We start from the raw sequence: 21,209 nt of genomic DNA, 5'->3' as shown, positions 1-21,209 counted from the left end.
TACATTATAGAATGTATTCAAAAGTAAGGCATTATCCATACATTAAGTAACGCTCACTGGAAAAGAGAGAGTATCTTTGAGTGTTAGGATGTGTTACACAAGTGGAGTTGGGTATACGAAACCTAGTAACGTAACAACAAGTTTCTTCAAAACTACAAGTTGGTTTCAGAATTCGTTTCATTAAAAAGATTCAGAATTCATTAGATAAACGACAGTGATATTTTTTAAACAAAATAATAGTAAGGCGTTCTAGTAGGATTTTTTTTATTCAGAAAGAACGGCTTCAGCCGTATCAGTTCGTACTAGGCTTCGGCGTTCTAGTAGGATGAAAATAATTCAATGATATTGAAGAAAAATGTGGAAACTATAATTTTGAATAAACATGTCCAATGATTCCTCAATCTTTACGATTCAGGCGAGTGTTCAACACTTCGTATAGCTTTTTTTTCGGTTGACCGTAGGTTAAAAAACAGATACTTACTTTCATTAGGCTTCGCTGAAAGGTAATTTTAAAAGTTTACCTGCAAAAACAAATCTACAACCTTGCGAACAGTCTTCCGTCAGTTATCCGGCTTTTTCGCCATGGCGGATGAAGAGATGCGTCTAGGCGCGATGTTTTTAAGCTCTACCTTCGATTTGCATTAATTCCTCCTCAGTTTTCTCGACGAAATTGGAAGTTAGAGTAGAGCTTTTGCATCATGTTCATCCAGAAATACTGAATGGACCGCAGTAGGTCGACGGACCGGCCCACGCTGACTAAGGTCACAGCTCCGAATCCAGTGGACGCGATTTCCGCTTGCTGACATGTATGGCATCATGTTTCCCATTTTCTTTTTCACTGTTTGGCTGGTTGCATTGACCTCCCGTTACATTACCAAGCTAACGCAGCGATTTAGTAACTTTTCTCTCGGGATTCATCTTCAGCTTTCTTTGGAGGGACTTCTTGTCGGTCAGGGTCATCGACCATTCGGAACTGGGCTTTGACTCGATACTCTGATTTTTACCTAATAGTGAAAAGATGTATTATATGCCGGAATAAACCAATCCGACGTCCACAAACTGCCGCACAGTTGTCCGTTTTCGTCGTGACGTGATGCCTTTTTTTGATCGTGGTCGCTTCTGAACGAAATTGCTTCACTTTTTGGGCCATCACGGCTAAAGTTTGACTAATAGAGGTGTTACATTTTGTCTGCTGACTCAAGTGATGTTATTATTGAAAGTACAATTTAAATTTCGTCAGTGTGGGTGAAGATAATTGCATGAAAAATCGATAATTTTAGTCCATTTACTCCTAAAGATACGCAAAAACGATTCGTAATGTAAAAAAAATACCTTCCTGCGTTGTTGCAATATGGGAGAGGAGGGACGAAAATTCATATTTATGACGTTACGTAATTGCTGGATTATCCCTTTACCATTAGGGATCACATAAATCTAATGCAAGGAAGAAAAATCTTAAAAAAAAAGTTTTATGATCAATCAGAAGTTTTATTATCAGAAAGTAAAGACATAAAGAAAGTACTACAAAATCTAGTCTAGCTAGAAGCAGCAAACAAGACTTCAATTGACTGTAAAACGTTTTAAAACTCCTCATTCATGTGTTTGAAATGTTGAACCGTGCATGGATACTTAAATACACAATATACGATTTCCATTATCACAGTAACAATACATAGAAATATTTCTCGCAGACAATCATAAAACAAACATTGAATGCAACATGCATTATTCTTTGCCTGCGGTTATGTGTTTAATTAATTTAAATAGTGCTTGCAGTTCGATCCCAACACCCGACACGTCGTCACCCCCGTATGATCAGCTACCGGTTCTTGGTATTTGCAATTCACACCCTCTTCGATCGTTCACGGCCCTACGACTCCTGCCGTGCGTGAATCATCACGGTCATATTCGTCATGTCTGTAGCTTCATGTCTGTTGCAAGCGCATCACTTGCGCCTCCTGGCAGTACGAGGGGAAAGCTAATTTTGGTCCGGCCTGTGCGGCCAGTGCTGGCGATTGAAGTGAATTATTTTTAATGCTTCACACCATCATTAGGCATTAGTCATGTTTAAGATTTGAGCATTTCCGGACCGGGAACTGTTTCGGCGGGGCTGTTAGCAAAAAATCACACCTCTCTCTCTCTCCCTTAATTTCCCTTTAACGAACGTATAATAGAAGGGCAAACCGATTCCACCATCACCATCCACACAACCTGTTTGATGGGTGAATCATGCCAGAAAGTTAACATATTGCATCTCATTCCTCTCCATTGATGCCGTGTTTGCTTTTTTGTTTTTTTTTATTTCGCTCCCTATTAATGGATAATTTGTACGCATGTACGCGGCTCTCCCTCCGTTTGAAACACTAGCAACCCGACACACCAAAACCCCGAAGTAGAGAAACAAAAAAGTTAATAATCAAATCAAACATGCAAACTTGATACCTAATATTTACCCTTCTTTTCCCATCAGAAGTACTGGTAAACGTAAAAAAAAGAAAACAAATCAGCAAAAAAACACACACACACACACACACGAGGCAGCCCCTCTGAAAATCGAAATAGAAGGTCGCGGAAAAGAAAAATCAACAAATCAGCAAACAAAGTAAACGAAACGGTCACAGAAGGCAGGAAACCAGCGGGAGAAAAAAACTGCGGGAAATCCACACGCCAGGGTGGAAAAGTTTAATTTTCACCCATCAAAAACTCGAACAAAAAGAAGAAGAAAAAAAAGAAAGCTGAAACACAAAGGACAGGCCCGAGACCAGGTCCTTTACGCCATAATCCACACCGGTCCACATTGGCATTGACTGATTTCTATGTTTATTTATGAGCCGTCATGCTCTTTAGCCTCCGCGTCCTGCCCATCCCCGCTAGGCGCTTAGCCGCGGTTCGAACAGCCTTCTGTAACAGTCCTGCTCACACACCCTCTCTCTCTCTCTCTCTCTCACCTCTCCACCTGCTTCTTACGCTCTTCAGTAGAAAATAAAGTAATATCATTTCTCTGACATTTCGCTTGGTCGATTTCGGTTTTTCACACTGCTGCGGTACAAACCAACGGTAGCAAAAAAAAAAAAAACACAGAAACGCGTAACGCTAATCAACGGAAATCAGCCGGCCCCGCACTGCAGACATTAAGGATGATGAAGTTGTTTCTGTGTGTGTGTCTGTTTCGTCCTTCGTTTGTTTGCCCTCAAATTCGAATTTTTAACACACCGACACAGTGAAGATGAGTTCGACAGGTTCCGTGACACGTTTGCAAATATTTACCTCCAATTTCACGCTGTCTCATTCGCGATCATCATCAGCGGTAATGATGCGATTGGGGAATGGCGCTTCAGGTGGCAAAACCAGGGGGCGTGATTAAAACATAAATTTGTCTTCTAATATATTTTTTGCTGCCGTTGCCGCTGTTGTGTTGTGTCCCCGTGGTAGTGAAACACCTGCTGACCTTTTTTGTAATCGAAGCGGACAATGTGGCCACAGGAGACGGGCGGGTGTTTGACTATGGCAATTAAATTTGTGTTTATGTTGTGTTTTAATTATGAAGCATATTAGGATAGGGAGAATAGGAAAAAACACGGCAAAATAAAGGAAGGCTAATTTTCATGGACACTACACAATGGTTAAAGTGATATGTAACTGATTTATTCAAAGGCAAGCATCTGAAAACAAACACCAATGCTGATCCTTTTCAAACAACCATCATCTATCTCACAGAAAATGAAGGGAAACTCTTTTTACAGCTGTAAATTAAACTTCAATTAGTGCCACCTGAAACGTATCCTCGTGTATTTGTTACTAACTATCGCCTCCTCCACGGCTACTTTCTTCTCTTCCCAATGCCACTTTAAATTATACTTCACAAAATCACCAAAGTTTCTGCTGCTGCTCGAATTCCATCCGAAATTAAACTTTGGAAAAATGTACACCACTGTTTGCTTTGAGGAGAAAATGAGACGAAACACTAGAAAATGTTTAAGACGAACGAAAAAGCTCCCTGGCAGTCTCACACAGTTTTACAATTACTGCTACAAAACGGGACCGAACTACAGTGTACTGATTTTTTTTTTGCGATTTTTTCCGTCTGTCTGCTCATTCCTTAGAAGAACTTAGAACTCTGTAGAACAAGTCCCCGTAATGCTAGATGGAGGAAGAAAATTTTAGCAAAATTTAATTTACTAACGTTAGCATCATTATGTTCCGCCCTGCTGGGGATGGGTGCGAAATGGAGCAGCAGTAGCAGCAGCAGCAGCAGCAGCAGCAAATGCCTTCACGTTACGTACGTAAACTGGCACCTATATGGTATGGTTGGGAACGGTGTGCCGGAAAAGCAAATGGAATGCATGTGTCATATAAAAACACACACATGCAAGCTTACGACAAGGAATGTGGGCTGAGTTGGAAACATTCATCTCACCCCTCGCACAAGCTCGCCCGTAATGGGTAGCTTTTCTGGAATTTTACAAAAAAGTTTGAATTGAGTTAGAGTTAGTAATAAAATAAAACATTTAAAAAGTTATAGTGTGACAAGTTCTAACATAAAAAAAGATGAGTTGACTCTAGAATCCCATACATTTGTCCATTTGTCACCTTTAGATCCTTTCGCAGAATGTGTCTCTTTTCATGTACACTCTAAAAGAGTTATTTTACACACAGACCAACATACTCTAAATACTACCATTGTAAGCGTATCATTGACATACGATAACCTCTCATTCAACGGATCAACTCACTGTACAACACGATATAAATGGTAGATAAAACCTAGTTTTACAGAGAGAGAGAAAAAGAATAAACAAATAAAACACTGCAACACAGAATCTAGATGTAAAACGGAGTTGCGGCAAAAAAGGTGTCTAGCAAAGGCGCTCCTTTGCTTGCACTACCCTTTAAATGAAGCCGGTATTTTTAAATGTAATGTAAGCCAGCCAGCACCAGCCACCAGAGCCCTCGTCAGCTCCCACTGGAGACCGTTCTAACGATTATCTCGGTACAGTTTTTCTTTCTTTTCTCTCTCTCCCTCTCTCTATCACTACAGTTCCCCACGCCCTCTCGTGCAGAAACGTTAAACACCACGCTGGAATCGTTGGCTAACAAATAGAAAGAACCCCAGACTCACAAATGAGCACGGTCACGAATGAGTATTTCGCTTCGGCAGAGGACGTATGACGGTCCCAGCCCGGCTCATACTCACCGTGTGTGATGACGATGCTGAGGACAGCTGGGACATAGAAGACATGTAATTTGCTAATGGTAGAGGGCGTACCGAGACTGAGGGCGAAAAAAAACGCTTTTCCGTTTATTTCCCTGCTCTTGCTGAGAGCAGAACGGGAGAGAGAGAGAAAAAAAAACGTACAAAGCAGCACAGGTGAAATTAGATAAGACCGACCAGCCACGCCAGCGGACGCGATGGAATGTGTTTAAAATTAATCGTACGAGTCATCCCAAGAGCTGAGCGAATAGAGTTCAACTACAACTAGCGGGATTTTCCCCCCAGGGCGTACAAAAAAAAAATAATCACACACCCCGAAGGAGGAACCTACCCAGAGAGCTGCTCAAAACTTGACGATTACGAACGACGATATGTGAAAACAGGTAGCGGCAAGGGAGAAAAGGATCACGCAACACCAAAGACCAAGCCTACATACACACACACAAACCCAACCATTGCTCGACATAGAATGGAAACGATTGCTCTAATTGCTTGGAAAAGCTCGGTGAAATTACAAATTGACCCGCCGGTTCTCGGAACCGTGCAGGAATGTGTGCAATTTAGCTTCCGGTTTGGTGAACCTGCTACCAATGGTAAGGAGATGAATTAAAGAAGGGACCAATACTTGGGTGCATGGATCAAATTAGGACCTGCCTTCGTTTTCCTTCTGTCCATTTCCTCTTGCTGTGTGCTATTGGGGAAACGAGAACAGCTCGATTAATGATGGAGGTCTATTGAAGAATTTGCAGCACAATGCGATTGAAATGTGTGCGACACTTTAACTGCTCGGAGGAATAGAATGGATGTATAAAACCAAAGATATTAGTTTATGTTTTGTTTAGTATTTTCTATAGACTTCAATCTATCGTAAGTATCGTTTAGGGCAATCCCTAGCTCTAATTTCTTCTTTAATTGCTTAAAATTCCAAAATTATCCTCTCTCTGTTTCTATTAAAATAAACTAAATTAAATTATATTATCAAGTCTTTTTTCGTTTTTTTAAATAATGTATGCTTTGTGATGTCTTGTTTATTTAATTTTAAGATGATTTTTAGCTGCCAATTTGCCTTCAATTAGTGTTAAGCAAGCAAATTTTATTTTACTTCATTTTCAATGCTTCTATTCCCCATTCTTTTTCTCAACTATATTCCAGTGTTTTGTACATATTAGTTAAGTATTTATTACACACATGCAAATTACTTATAACTTATTCGAAACATATAAAAAAACTATAAAAAATTACTATGATTGTTAATATAAAAAAATGTATGATACTAAAAATCATTTTCGACAAAGCGAAGTGGTTCTATTAACATCCGAACGCTTTCCATCGAAGCAAGGAATAACAACCTGGACTAATAATCGAATAAAGTTAGCCTATATGATTACTTGAATATTTAACTGTAATTTCAAAATGTTTGTCAAATCCCTCCTTAACGAAAAAATTAAAAATAAATTTTAAAATGTATATATTTTCTGGTCCAAAATCAGCACTATTTAAAATCTAAAGCCATTCAAGTGTTTGGTCCTTCGAACCGGATACTTACTGCACCTTATACTTAAGCTGTTTGAAGTACGGAAAAGATGATCTGGATTTTATAAATGAATGAAACATTTAAAAAATGTCACTACAACAACAATATAATCTAATCTAAATGTGATTTATTGTGACATTTGCTGTGCGCCCAAAAATGGATTCACTCCAAGCCCTTGCCCCATAGCTTCTTTATGTTGCGATTTATCTTCCTCAGCTTGGTATCGCTTCTTTACGCAATGCACCGACTCGCAGCAAACGCTTAAAACGGCCACAGTTTTTTCGTTCCGCGGAAAATGTATCTGAAAAAGTCACCAATTCCATCGAAAACCTCCACGAACGCGTCAGCAGGACCGTATCCGTCCACCAACAGATATAAGTAGTACACCACCAGTAGGAAAAATATGAAACTAAGAACCCTGTTAATGAAAATTTGCGTACGGTATGAGCATCTGAAAATAAGAAGCACCAAAGACAGATTAATATTTCACTTCACTTCCATCGAACTAAGCTGCTCCAACTAACCCGCAATACAACGGATCCAGACACTGGCAGTAACATCCCGGCAAGAATTCAGACATTTTTGCTTTTTGGAAGAAATGCTGTGTAGTAACGTTGCGAGCCGATACAGTACTGACGAGCATGTAGTTCAAGCTTCAATAGCTTAATTTGGAAACGAAAACGATCGAAATTCAATCCCAATATTTACCAGTACATGTATATGATTAATCCACGCAAAGAGGTAAACATAAGCGGCACACTCACTACCTTTCTTTCGAATTAACTATCTCTTATCGCATTATGTAAATTTGAATCACACAAAACACTCAATCCACCGTTTCGTTTCGTTCGAGGGTGGATTTTATTCAAGGGGCTTATCGTATTTGTCTGTGTGTACAATAATTTAGACATTCTGCTTCAAACACTTAAGTACATATAAGAGCTAATCACACGGCATATCAAGATTATGCATAGATATACATTGATTTGAGCATCATTTTTGGGTATAATTCACTAGATTGTGGTTCCCTCTGCTTTGCTGCTACACGCCGTCGTCGTTCATCGTTCATTACCGCGCCGGTCAGTGTTTAGGAATGTCACACCTAAAATCTTGGGCACAGTGCAGTATTTTCGTCACTTTTCCCACTCAGTGGAAACTCCGTAACTGATTCACTATGATTCGGTAGCAATTTGCGCAGAGAGGAGAGTTTGCGTTGATTTGGCTTAAAAATAAGAAACACTGCACTACTCGCCGTCACGTCCATTAAAAGATTGTGTAAAGTGAGACATTTGGTTTTCTAAAGATACTGCTTTGGTAGAATAGAGTAGTCCCATACTGGATTATTCACTGAGTTGACGTTCCATTGCAATCTTTTCCTCTTCTCGGTGCTCTTCATTTTCATTACTACACTTAACACAAAATCGAAATCGCCACTACTGCGCGATGAGGGCACTTTCTTACGCACTACACGACCGGTTACGTAACCTGTTACGCGTTCACACTTATCACTTTAATGGTTCGCAATCACTGACCAAACCGACCACATCACGAACTGCTCCAGAAGAGGCCGACGAAATCTCGGAACGCGTTCTTGAACGCTTCGCCCGCATCCTTGCCGCGCAGAAAGTGTAGAAAGCCAACGTACACCAGAAAGCACGTCAGCACGCACAGGAACACGTTGGTCAGCAGCCGTGCCATGCAGCCGTAACAGCTGGATATTATGAAACAAAGCCAAAAAAAAAAAACAGAATTTCACAATTAGCTGATGTTTCTCTTCCAACAGACTTGTAGCACTTTCGCTCTACACTGGCACATCTACTAACCTGCATAGGATCGGCTCCATACACTGTGCGAAACATCCTTTCCTAGGCTTTTGCTCGACTTTTCCCATTTTTTCCGGTTTTGGTTACACCGTCACGGGTTGCTTAAGCGTCTCAGCGTCACAAAAGCAGATGAAGAGATCTATCGTAGAGCCAGTGAGGTACTGTGCAGCTGTGCGTCACGTCAAGGAGTTGTATATGCGTCAGGCCAGCGTTATCTACTAGACAGCGTGTGACTTCGGCTACGGCACCCGAGTCGTACACGATGCATAACAACTCAACTTCGCGCGCAATTATTGCCGGATAATCCACGCATCATCACATCGTTTGTTGCAGCAACCTGTCCTGAGCTGCCCCAGGGGTGTGGGGGGGGGTGGAGGGGGGGGGTAGTCGTCACCAGAAATCCCTTTCCCAAAAACAACACTCAAACGCATGCAAAGTGGGAGATAAAACCAAAGCGAAAGAGAGATCGAGAGATCAGCAGAGCAGGAGGGAACGACAACAACGGCAGTGACTACGTTGGGATGGTGAGTCAGACTAGTCATCACGATCAGAGTGGAATAAAAGTACGAGCCTTCGCCGTTGATGATGACGATGATGATGATGGTGATGTGACCCACATCGACGAACCGGTTCCAGCAACTGATAACTTTGCCAGCTTGGTTAGCTTGATTAGCCGAAGATCTTTGTTGTGGTGAGGAGGGTCATGTTTTGGGTCATCAGGCATGTGCTAACACAGCTGGGAGGTTCGAGATCTTGGAGAAGAATAACATTGGGTATTGCTTTGGGAATTTGAGAACGATCGTGATCATACAATCCATCCCGGTTGGATGCACACTTCTGAAACCCGTTCGAGATCTTGGAGAAGAAGAACATCTGATATATTAGTTTGATATTCACATTCTAGTGCGATCGTGATCGTACAGTCCATTCCGGTTGGATACATACTTCCGAAACCCATTTCCCTGTCGACGTCACCCGAACCTCGTTATCATAACCGGCTTGATATGTCACACCGGACATTAATGGCGTGGGAAAATCGGAAGTGACCGAAATTCCCCACCTTGCCCTTGCCTGGTTCCGCCTTTGACTCACGGTTCGTTTGCACTCGCACCCGAAGGTCTCACTAGCGGGCGCTGCACGTAGTCGCACAGGCCAAGGGAACTCCGGCGTCACTCAGCACAGCTGATCTCTATTTTATGCGCAGTATGATTCAACCGCCACGCGCAACTCACGCGCAGCGATTGCATACTAATCTTCTCCGATTGGATGATGCATTACGAGCCTCCCTCCGCTCACTCTCAGCGATCGTATCTAGTATGCTACACGTATGCTAGACACACCCACTTCTAGGGTGTGCGAGCGCGCGCGTGCGCTTGTGTAGATTCAATCATCATATTGCAACTCGTTTTACTCCGATCAATGGTAGAGCATGACGAACAAGCATTCGAACGAGTTCGCAGGAATTTCAAATTGCATCTAATTACGCAGTCAGTGATAAACGGTTTGTTGTGGGGTGCCAAACTGCTCCCCAAACGGTTCCCAAACTTAGATGTCATTGAACGGCGCAACGCTGCGGTTGCAATTAAGCTGCATTTATCGAAAGGTAAAAGTGCGTCCCAGGGCAGGCTCGAAGACAAAGGGTACAACTCATCGCATGTTATTCCTCAGCCAGGGACGCCTAATGCATCCTCGTCCGGGCGGCCTCTCTTAAGCCATTGCCGGTGCTCCCGCCGGCGGGATATTGGAATTGCACACGATGAAGAAACCACCGGATCTACACCGGCAGGCACCGGGGCCGGGTGGTACGGTGTGCATGCGCCGAGGTTGGTGAGTCGTCAATTAGTCAGCCCGGCTGAGTCACCAATCATCATCGGGGCCTGGCGACAAAAACCTTGATTCAGCAAATCTTCCATCCGAGACGGCAGGGAAGAAAACTTCATCACCTTATACGGGCAATAATCAATGTCGGGCGTGATCGAGATGTTTGATCAATTAGCTTTGGCAGTTTGAATGCTCAGGGACGGTAATTGTAAGGGACTGTTGAGATATTGAGGGTTTAAAATCGCTGTGCTATCTAAATGTTCCAAATACCATTTTTATTCCAGTGCCCTACATACACTTACTTTCAGCGTGTTTTATCACACCATGCTCAATACATTAGTTTGCCAAGCGCAAAAGCTCCCGCAAAAAAACTATAATAGATGAAGGAGAACACCCAGCGCCAGCAGGAAGCACTTTGCCCAAATTGAACCCAACCGGGACATGCAACGAAGCTGTTCCGAATGTACTTATCACTCACCAGCCATCGAGCCCCATTGCCTTGGAGGGTTACACTTGGCGCATTACAGCCAAGAACAAGCAGCAAAAGCTCTAATCCCATCTCGATCTCGTACGCCTCACACTCTCCCTTTACCCGCAATGCATCTGGAAGTGAATCCAAGTTGCTTCATCGTCTAGAATCTTGCTATTCTTTAATTTAAATTTAACGCTTCCTCAAACGATGTTCTGTGCTATGTTTAATGCCCTTAAAAATAAAGAACACACACAGAGCGCTTCTTGCTGGTCTTGAAACCCGAAAAGCGAGATGGTCGACCAAACCGAACTTCCGGTCATAATGTATGTTCGCGTGTTTTATGTCTCTTTTTATGGCCATCTAAAGCAATGTTCGTTCCGGTTCTGCTTTAGACCGGAGCTTATGTTACGCGATTACTTTGGACACGTGAGCTTTGGGTGGTGAACTCGCTAACCATTGCAATCGTAACGATTGGTCTGTCTGGTTTTATAGATTCTGGGGAACCGAAAAGTCCCTGAAGAACAGTGTACCTGAGGGGGGATTTGTTGTAAGATTCTATACGATAGAATGTGCGGTTCAAATGATCAAAATCGAAGATTTTACACATCTTTTTCGAGGTAGAGGATTTTAGAGGGTAGAGTTAGTAGACCGAGGAGCTGACTTTCTATAGAATTTATCAGGAAAAGCATTAATTTCCGGTAGTATATTGTAATAATTACAGCAAAAAAGTCTAATTTATTTGTAATCTAATATCTGATACATCGAAGGTCAATTAAAACCCAATTCTTTAACCGATAAACATAATTTCCAGTGGAATTAAACCCTTACAGTGTATTTCAGCATTACATACATACTTTTTACGATCATTTTGTGATAGATTAAAGGAGAATATCTAAAACGACAATCACCCGTATGAAATATAATAGGAAATGCTATATATACAAATTGAGAGATTCCAAAACCATGAAGTTTCATTTCTACTTTCTTGCACCTGTTTGCACCTTTAGGCACGTTTCAGTAGTCAAGTATGATATATCTCAAAACTACAATCAAAATGTAGAGTATTGTATACTCGAAGAAATGCCGTTTTGATTGCTAACTTTTCATTTTCTCATTTTTGTGTGGAGCATCATAACCTTTCATTTTTATGAGTATTAGATATAAGATTAGTGCAAATAGTTGTGAGATGTAATATAATAGCTTGTGGTATACATAAAACACCAAATGTTTGGTTGGAAAACCGGTAATAAAAAACATTAAAATTAATAATCACTAAAAATACTAAAATTACCCAATGCACACCATTCAGAACGCACACTTCAGAAATAGAAGTATGATCTTCGGTTGCCTTAACGCTGTTCAATTTGTGATTATGAATTGATTCGTTTCTCCACAAAAAAAAGGTTAGGTATTTCGTAATTAAGTACGCCATGAGCTTATTGTACTTCGGAGCTTCCACTCCCCAATACAAACACGAGCTTTCGAATTGCACTGTCAAACAACTATCGAAATGGCCGACTGAAAAGCATACCAGCAACGTTCAAAGCGTTCATCTACGAAGCATTCCCTTCTTTAATAGTAAAATGGCGTGATATCTCACTAAAACCACCCAATGCTCAACGGCTTCGCGCTACACACGGAATACGGTGTAAAAAGCTACTTTTAGCTTTTATGCCCCGTACGCCAAATACCGTCGCACATGCGTCTCACCAGGTCACGGCAATGCAACCACATTTGCTTCCGTTGGTAATGACACGGCAATAAACCTGCGGAAACAAGCCAGCACGCTTGTTCCAGATTGAAGCTTTTCATCCCAAGCCCCCTTTCCCCGCCATGCACTGCACTGCATGCATGCCTTTTGTGTCAAAAGGATGTTGGGTGGGAACAACAAAAAATAAAAATCATCAAAACGTATGATATCAAAACTTCACCCACAGAGAGCTGGCCGGTTCGTGCAAAAATGCTCCACACTTTACACTTCACTTTTATCCCAACATATATACTTAAACCCATGTATGTGTGTGTGTTTGTTAAACAGCAGTGCAAAGTTTTTACGTGCCCGCTCATTCAAGAACTGGAAAAAAGTGTTCCACCTTCTCGTGTTTTTTTTTTTTGTGTTTTGCGGCCCATTCCCGCGTTACATTACATTTTACAAACGGCAACTGACGCGCGTTCGCTTTACAATGCACTTTAAAAGCAAATGGATTTCAAACGGAAAGTGTTACCCTTTTCGGTTCATGGCGCAACCGAGGGGCAATCAAAGAGGTTCTAGTTTTTTTTGCAAGCACTGTAATGAATTTTCCACCCAACCATTCAAAGGGATGAGGGAGAAGTTGTTAATGGCCATGCACTTGCATTCCAGAGTGGGCTTCTTCAAAAGCGTTCGCCGAATGCACTTTGCAGCCATAGTAAATAGCTTCTTTTAACGCGTGCTGTTCGTTGATTTCTGTACTGAGTGTTTTCCCAAGTGGTTTGATCTATTTTTGAGTGATTATTTGAAGCTGGTTTGGAACTTTTTCAAGTTTTGGAATTCGCTTTGGGATTCACATTGTGCATCAAATGATTGTTGCATGATCATGTGTTATGATAATACTACTTTCAGTCCACATTACATTCCTCTCTTGGTGAGAAGAGTAAGAGTATTATATATTGCCTATCAATATCATAAGTTATTGGTGAAAGAATCTATTCCCATTTTGGGTCACTGTTGATTCGTGTGCGTCAAGGTGTAGCGTCAACTTCGTCTGCAAGCTAATTATGATCCGATAGTGCTAATGATCACCTCACTCTACGTGGCGAATTACTCAGAGTGAATCGAAAGACAAAAGGATGAATCACCAAATCGGCTAGGAGAATTCCACAGTGTGTTAAGTGTGGCATATGAGCTTGAGCTTAAAAACGTTCAAACCTACCGGTAAACCAGGAGCAGCTGGTATTCCCACTCTTATCCCAAACCGATACTGTGAATACACGTCCTCACAAACCATTTCAACAACTCGCTTCATCTTGGTGTCTTCCCGGCAATTTGGAATAGATCTTACATCATTCCAAGGGTTTTCGAAAACTAACTGCTTCTTCTAATTACTACATCAGCTACCAGCAACACCGGTTCGTCCCTAAACAAACGTCACTGTCACCGATCTTGTCTAGTTCACTTCTCTTTACCTTGGACAGCCTTTTACCACTACATATTACCAGCAAAGCTCGCTAAACCGGGGATGGAAGGCAAGCTGCTATGCTGGCAGTTCTAGTTAGTAGATGGAACCTGTGTCGTAGAATTCGAGCACAGCCATCCCACCCAATAATCGCTTTATCTAGTTTACCCAGGGATAGTTTTCTGTTTGTGAATGATCTGGTCTACGTTCTACATGTAGTGAAGGGTAAAGTTGGAACAACAAATCAGGATTCGACTCGGATTTGACTCTGATAATTTCGGAAGGTAGGTCCGCCCAATATTATCCAGAGTTGTTAGGAATCGTCCGGAATCGCCCGGTGTCGTCCGAAATCGTTGAAATTCGAAGCCGTCCGAAATTGTCCGGAATTGTCCGGATTCGTCCAGATTTCAACTCCGGACGACTTCGGACGTCTTCGGACGACTCCGAACGACTCCGAAACCAAATGATTCCGGAAGACTCCGAACGACACCAGACGACTCCAGACGACTCCGGACGACTCATGACGACTTCGGACAACTCCGAAAGACTCCGGACGACTCCGGATGACTCCGACTCCGGGTGGAACTAGTGGTTCGGATTTTGCGGGAGTCAGAATCAGACTATCAAAAGCCGGACTTGGATCGGAGTCGTTTGGAGTCTCCTGGAATAGTTTGGAGTCGAAGTCCTCCTGGAGTCAGCCGGAGTCGACCAGAATTTGAGTCGGACGGAGTCATTAGAAGTCGTCCGGAGCAATGTGCTTATGAGAACGCATTTCATTTCGCTCTCAAGATCAGGCTTTTCAATGCTCCAAAGCACACATCAATAATGTAGAAAATAAACTCATGATATTCTCATGACCAGGGGCGGCCCCGTGGTACAGTCGTCAACTCGTTTGAACTCGTCAGTTCAATCCTATAATGGACCGTCCCCCCGTAGCAAGGATTGACTTTGCGCTCAATGGCTGCGCAGTAATGAATTAAGTCTCGAAAGTCTGTATAGGCCGACATGTCCACGTGGGACGCTACGTCTATTTGGTAGAATTGGTAGAAGAATCAATTACACGCATTGCTCCTTTCCATTCATTGTGTCATCAAACTATGTAAACTGTCTCCCACTCACTACTTATCATTTTATGGTACAATTACGAGAGTTTATTGAATTCAATCTCAACACTCCATAGACACAAGAAATAAAACGATCTCCTACATCGTTCATCACTCTATTGCTCACTCACATGCACACTTACTGCGGAAAGGCTGGCCGCTGTTTGCCGAACCGTCCCCGCTTAAAGTACGGCCTTCGACCCTTCTTCGGCAGTGCTTTCTGTGCACCCGGCCCGTCGTCGCTGGCGGGTGCAATCTGCACCACCCCGTCCGGATTGGCCAGATTCGTCACACTGCCCACCGGCATCGTCATGACGTCATGATCGTCCGACACGAACGAACTTTCCATGGCCATCGATGCAGCGCCCGGTAGCAGCATGCTTGGCATGCCAGCAGTACCACCGCCCAACTGCTGCTGCTGCTGCTGCTTCTCGGCCTGCTGTTCCTGCCGCTGCTTTAGCTTGTGCTTCTTCCCGTACCAGTGCTGACCGAACAGCTTCTCGTCCGCCACGATCAGATTGCACGTTTTGCAGTAAAACTTCCCGGACGGCATCCGGTACAGCGACCAGTCGGTTTGGCGCGGCGGCACCGACAAGCTGCGCAGTATCGTATCGGACGCATTGAACGGGGTGGTGCGCACGATCACACCCATCGAGCGGGCCTTCTTCAGATGCTTGGCGCCTTTGAGATGCATCAGCATCTCGGACCGCGACGTGACGGACGTTTCGCAGATCAGGCAGAACGTGCCGGTATCGTCCACACAGTCAAGCCCTTCCTTTTTGCGAAGCTCCTGCTCGAGCGTGGTGCCGCTTTCCGGACCACCTTTGGACGGTAGGGTAGTGGGTTGCGCGGTGGCTGGTTGTACTGACTGTTTGCTACCATCCGCTGCCACCACCTCTTCGTCACTCTCCACGTTAATCGTTACGATTGGTTGTGGCGCTGTTTGAACAGGGGTTGCGGTTACCAGTGCCGTGACCGGCGGAACGTTGGCTAGTTGCTGGAGCGGTGGAACAGCAGCCACCCCATTCGTTGCATTCGGAGCCTCAGGGCCCAGCGCTGGGCCCATCAATTGTACCGGAGGTTGCGGCGGTGGCTCCAGACGAAGATTCTTTGCCCCGGTCGTTCCGTTGGCTCCGTTCTGGGTCGCTTGAAAGGAGCGTTTCTTAGCGACCGGCGTTGTCGGGGCGACCGTTTGGCCAGAGGGCGTCACCTCGGTCACTATGTTTGTGCTACAAGTCGGAAGGAACAGGACGGAGAAATCACAATTAGTGAAATATTTTTTTGCATTTTTGTAGTTTTGGTAAACAAATTTCAAAACAAAATCGTATATACCAGATGTATCGTATTGCTTCATAGACTTCTTAAGTTTTGCTGTAAAATGATAGGTGCGTGGAGAGGTTCCACCTTAAACTGCACCAGCTGCCTGCGCTAATGTTAACTACAAGATATACCTTCACGTGCAACGTGCACGGCGGTTGGCTAGAGAGACGCAGGACACAGTGGCCGCTGCTGCATGGCACGTTGGAAGTTCAATATCCACAGCGACGATGTCCCCGGGAGCGCTGAAATGAAGACACACCACACACATGGCGGAATGAAGGTCATCTACGTTGTGTGTCCTCTACCACAAACGCACACGGCCTGGACTGGAGTTGAGACTTGGACCACCACCACCACCCGCTCTGTACAACGTGCAAAAAATGAAGTTTTCGTCGGAATCGACTAGCTCCGAAGTATTCTGGAATCGATTCCGGATAGTAAGTCCTTAATCAGTTTCCGGAATCGATTCTGGAATCGGAATCGGCTCCGGAATCAGCTCTGGAATTGGCTCCGGAATCAGAATCGGTTTTGGAATCGGAATTGGGTCCGGAATTGAAATCGGCACCGTCGGTTTCATCATCTCCATAAGAATAGGCTTTTGAAGAATCATTCAAAAATCTCATATATTAATTTCAATGTTTTGGAAATGATACATCTCTAAAGATTAATGAATCCCTGGAGATATATGAATTTTAATCGACCTATGCAGCCTTGGAGATACATGAATATTTAGAGATTCATGAATTTTTTAAGATTCATGAATCTATGAAGATTCGTGAATCATTAGAGATTCGTGAATCTTTGAAGATTCGTGTATCATTAGAGATTCGTAATTCTTTGAAGATTCATGAATCTTGAATCATGAATCTTTGAAGATTCGACTCGAGATTCGAATCAGTCTCATCACGGAAGATTCATACGAATGAATCGCAGCGAAAGATTCATGAAACCTACCACTACAAAAAATCTAAATTAACGTGTAAACAATACATTCTCATGGACATTCTCGGATTGATTTCGCCTCTGAAACTTCTTATTTTAATTCAAGAACTAATGCTCATTTTGAAGCTAATTCCGATTCTGGATGTCAATTCTGATTCCGTTTCCGGAGCAAATTGCGATTCCCTGGCCGATTCCGATTCCAAAACCGATACTGTTTCTGGAGCCAATTCTGACTCCGGTACCGAGACCGATTCCGGATTCGGAGTCGACTCCGGGATAGGCTCCGGAACCAACTCTGATATCGGCTTCGGAATTGGAATCGATTCCAGCAACGGAATCGGCTCCGAAATTGATTCCAAACACGGTATCGGAATCGGATAGGTCCGATTCCGAGTTCCCTCCACTAGCACTGTGGTTCCTCCATTGTCCACGTGACGTGGCGCCAGCGCTTTCGTTTTCCGATCAACGCGGTTCCCTCAACACTACGATCCTATTCCATTCGGTATGATCGTTTGCCGCGCACAGCGCACGTTACGCGACAAAATCTGCATCGAATAGGATCCCCTACGCCCACCGTCGGGTGGCCCCAGCACATCGGAAAACGGAAGATGGCACACTCTACACTAATACAAACACACATTCACACTGCCTCCGTTTCCTTTTCGCTTCACACCGTACGAGCGCTTTTCGTGTGCTTGTGAAGCGCGGTGGGGCTAAATAGCTTTGTTCTTTTCCTTGTGCTCCCAATTCTGCTAATCGTGTAGCAGCAGAAGACACGGTACCGTGAGAGCAAAACTAACTAAACTAAAACTCAACGCTAATTTCGCAGATGAGAGGGAAGGTGTTCAGAAATTGGGACAGGAACGGAACAGAACCAAGAGCACGAAACAACAAGAGGTACGATTGAGAAGGGAAAATAAGACGAAGCATGCAGAGATGATCCTTGTGCGGAAGGGGACGGATGTGGTATTGATTCTATTTCCATTTCGTTTCGAAGTGGGGAAATGTTGGAAATGAAAACGTAGAACCTTGCTCGCACGATTCGCTGACGATCTGTTCTGGCGTGAGTGTGTATCCATAATTGGGGATATTGTTGGTAATTTATTGCCACTGAAAAGACATGCATTAGACTTGATTTGCTAAAACCATTGCATAAATTTAGGCGTCTTGATCCCATCAGAAATGATTTTGAAGACAAAACGCCTAACATTATGCAATAAGTGTGGCAACAGCGTTGCAATGAGCATAAGTGATTAAACCAGATGGTTTAGTACAGAATCCTTAAGACAACGATCATCTGTGGGCAAAAATAATGATCCTTGCTATAAGGATTCAATCCAAAACCATTGAGTCTAATAATTGGCCTTAGCTTATCTTCGGTTCTGTTTGTCTAATCGGGACAAATTTAACATCAATTGGCAATATTGATGTATGTTTCAAATAGTTTTTCTACACCAGCTAAAGGTAAAGGAAAAGCTCTTTCTACAGGGTTTTCAAGGGGGTTCTCAAAGTTGTGCGACACTTCTTTGGCTCTTTCCTATGGGAAGTGAACTTCAAATCATGGAAATTGGAATCTATGGCACCCTTGTTAGACAGGCTCCTTGGAATTCCTATTAGATTTGTCCAAAAAGGATGCGATAGAGTCCAATTCCTATTAAATTAAGCTAATTGCACTTGAAAAAGAATCAATCAAGATGTAATCTTCGACGATCTATCTATTGGTGGTCTAGTAATAGCTCACCTTTCAAGCCATCTTCCTGATCACTGAAACATCATCCTCATCCTCATCCTAAGGATGATCCTTTCAAATCAATAGTGGAACAATTACCATCCAACTCGGAATCACAATACACACTCAACACGTGGAACAGACTGTACCAGTGTCACCTCCCAATTCGCATTTTTGTGTCATTCCACCCTGCTCCTCTGCATACCCTTGCATCAACCCATGGCGAGAGCACTACTTACGTTCGGATCCATTTGCCCTCCGCATTGTAGTGCCCGGTGCCGGACGGGAGCTTCTTCCCGTTGACCACCATCGCGTGCCGCTTGCCGGTGTAGTGCTGGTTCGCGTGCTGCACCGACGTCAGCACCAGATCGCACGCCTCGCAGTGAAACACCGACTTGCCGATCGCGTTCGTGTCGGCGGCCAGCTCGAGCGGTGGCCGCTGCCGGACCGGTACCGGCGTGCCCGTTTCCGCACAGTACTCCTTCAGCCACTGGTTAATCTTCTTCTCGTGCGCCTTCGACTGGTAGTGGATGTTGGCGGAGATGTGCGAGTTCATGCGCGTGCGGCAGAGATTGCAGTGAAACTCGCCGAACAGTTGCTTCAGCTCCGTTGGCAGCAGCTGTTCGTCGTCCGGGTTCACTAAAAACAGAAACGAGATCAGTGGAAACACTGAAGCGATCCAAAGGATGTGTATCGTCTTACAATATATGATGGTTTTCGTGTGCAGTTCATTCTTCTTCTCGTTTGGTTTCGCTTTCGCCCTCGAATCTCGGCCACGTCTCATATTCGGGCCACCCTTTGATCTCCCGGAAAGAGTGCCGTTCGCCGGTGCCCCAGCGCCACCCGGACCCGTTGGTTTGATCGGTTGCTGAAACTCGGCCGGCATCATGCTGGCACTGCCGGCAAGCGCGCCCTGCATCGGATCCATTGTCTGCCAGCCGGGAGCACTGGGATACCCGATCACACCACCACCACCACCACCACCACCGCCGCTACCAACAACACCATTGCCCGCCTTGTACTGCTCGTACTGCTGCAGGTGATACTGATAGTGCCGATGTTGCTCCAGATACTGGCTGTAAATCATCTGCTGCTGCTCGACCGTCTGCGCGTACTGCGTCTGCTGAATGTAGTTCTGGTACGCGGCACACTGCTGCTGGTACGCGCTGTACGCGTTCTGATAGTTGCGCCACTGTTCCACCGCGTTCGCTGCCGATGCCGTCGTTTCCGGATCAATGTCCGGCGGTTTGGTCGGTTCCAGTGGCTGGGCCGCCGGCTGGCTCATATCCGGCACGGGTGGTGCCGGTTGCTTTACTTCCGCTGGTGGAAAGATTACAATACCGCGTTAATGCATGCATGCAAACGGGGCGTTATAGCCATTTCTTTGTACATACCTGCACCACTCATCGTCGTCGTACCCGCCCGGCTTCGCGGCCGCAGTCAAACTTTGATGACGCTGTGCTTTGCACGTTTTTAATCTAGAATCAAACGGAAACGGTCACACGGTGGCAAACGACTATAAATCCCTTGCCAAACCATTAAACTCGATGAAACTTACATAAAAATAGTTTATTTACAATTGGAAACAAAACCCACGCTCGTTGCTTTTTGTTTTGCGGTGAGTGTCGGTTGTTGACATTCTCGCTGACAGCTGACGGGCTCTCACTTTGACAGCCGCTCACAAAGCTAGCCCCCAAACAACAAATTTGGCGGATATTAGGCCACGGTTTGGAATCATTGGTGGATGTGGTACCATTTATCTGTTGTTGTTAGTTCTGAATGTTAAAAATTAGCTTGCTCCGAAAGACAAAAGCTGACGTATGGATCACGAGCTTTATAAACCCAACACCAGAAAAAAGGTAAGTTTTCAGTTGAAAAATGAATTTTAAAAGCAATATCCTCACTTGTTCACATTTCTAATTTCACTTATTTCAGTGCTGGTGGTTTCCGTTGGAGTTTAGTATTTAAACAATCGTATCGCCGTTCTAGTTCTAGCGATGCATAACTTCAATGCGAAACCATACAACAGTACAGAGGAAATGAGATTGCTCTCCTCCAAGCGATGAAGCTCAACTGGTTGGGGTATCCCACCAACAGA

General features: G+C 44.0%; 1 protein-coding gene and 1 long non-coding RNA gene across 2 annotated transcripts; both read right to left on the bottom strand.

Annotated features, from left to right (window-relative positions):
• Window positions 1–6,853: 6,853 nt before the first annotated feature.
• LOC121599413 lies at window positions 6,854–8,779 on the bottom strand. The gene is made up of 3 exons (XR_006005672.1): window positions 8,570–8,779; window positions 7,271–8,457; window positions 6,854–7,197 (listed from the first exon to the last, which is right to left on the bottom strand). It is a non-coding gene; the product is annotated as an uncharacterized LOC121599413 (long non-coding RNA).
• Window positions 8,780–15,151: 6,372 nt separating this feature from the next.
• Window positions 15,152–20,756, bottom strand: LOC121599801. Its single transcript, XM_041927873.1, has 5 exons — window positions 20,670–20,756; window positions 20,506–20,589; window positions 19,814–20,431; window positions 19,351–19,750; window positions 15,152–16,349 (listed from the first exon to the last, which is right to left on the bottom strand). The coding sequence occupies exons 2-5, from the start codon at window positions 20,516–20,518 to the stop codon at window positions 15,260–15,262; spliced, it is 2,121 nt and encodes a 706-aa protein (XP_041783807.1). The 5' UTR covers window positions 20,519–20,589; window positions 20,670–20,756; the 3' UTR covers window positions 15,152–15,259.
• Window positions 20,757–21,209: the final 453 nt, after the last annotated feature.

This window comes from Anopheles merus, chromosome 3L, assembly GCF_017562075.2.
Source record: "Anopheles merus strain MAF chromosome 3L, AmerM5.1, whole genome shotgun sequence".
In the NCBI taxonomy this organism is placed as follows: Eukaryota; Metazoa; Arthropoda; class Insecta; order Diptera; family Culicidae; genus Anopheles; species Anopheles merus.
This window is presented reverse-complemented; position numbering and strand designations above follow the sequence as displayed.

Excerpts from the sequence above, each read along its gene's own strand:
- LOC121599801 (XM_041927873.1), bottom strand. Across the intron at positions 19,751-19,813 it reads CACGAAAACCATCATATATT|TGAACCCGGACGACGAACAG; the intron begins GTAAGACGATAC and ends TTCTGTTTTTAG. Across the intron at positions 16,350-19,350 it reads GAGGGCAAATGGATCCGAAC|CACAAACATAGTGACCGAGG; the intron begins GTAAGTAGTGCT and ends TCCGACTTGTAG.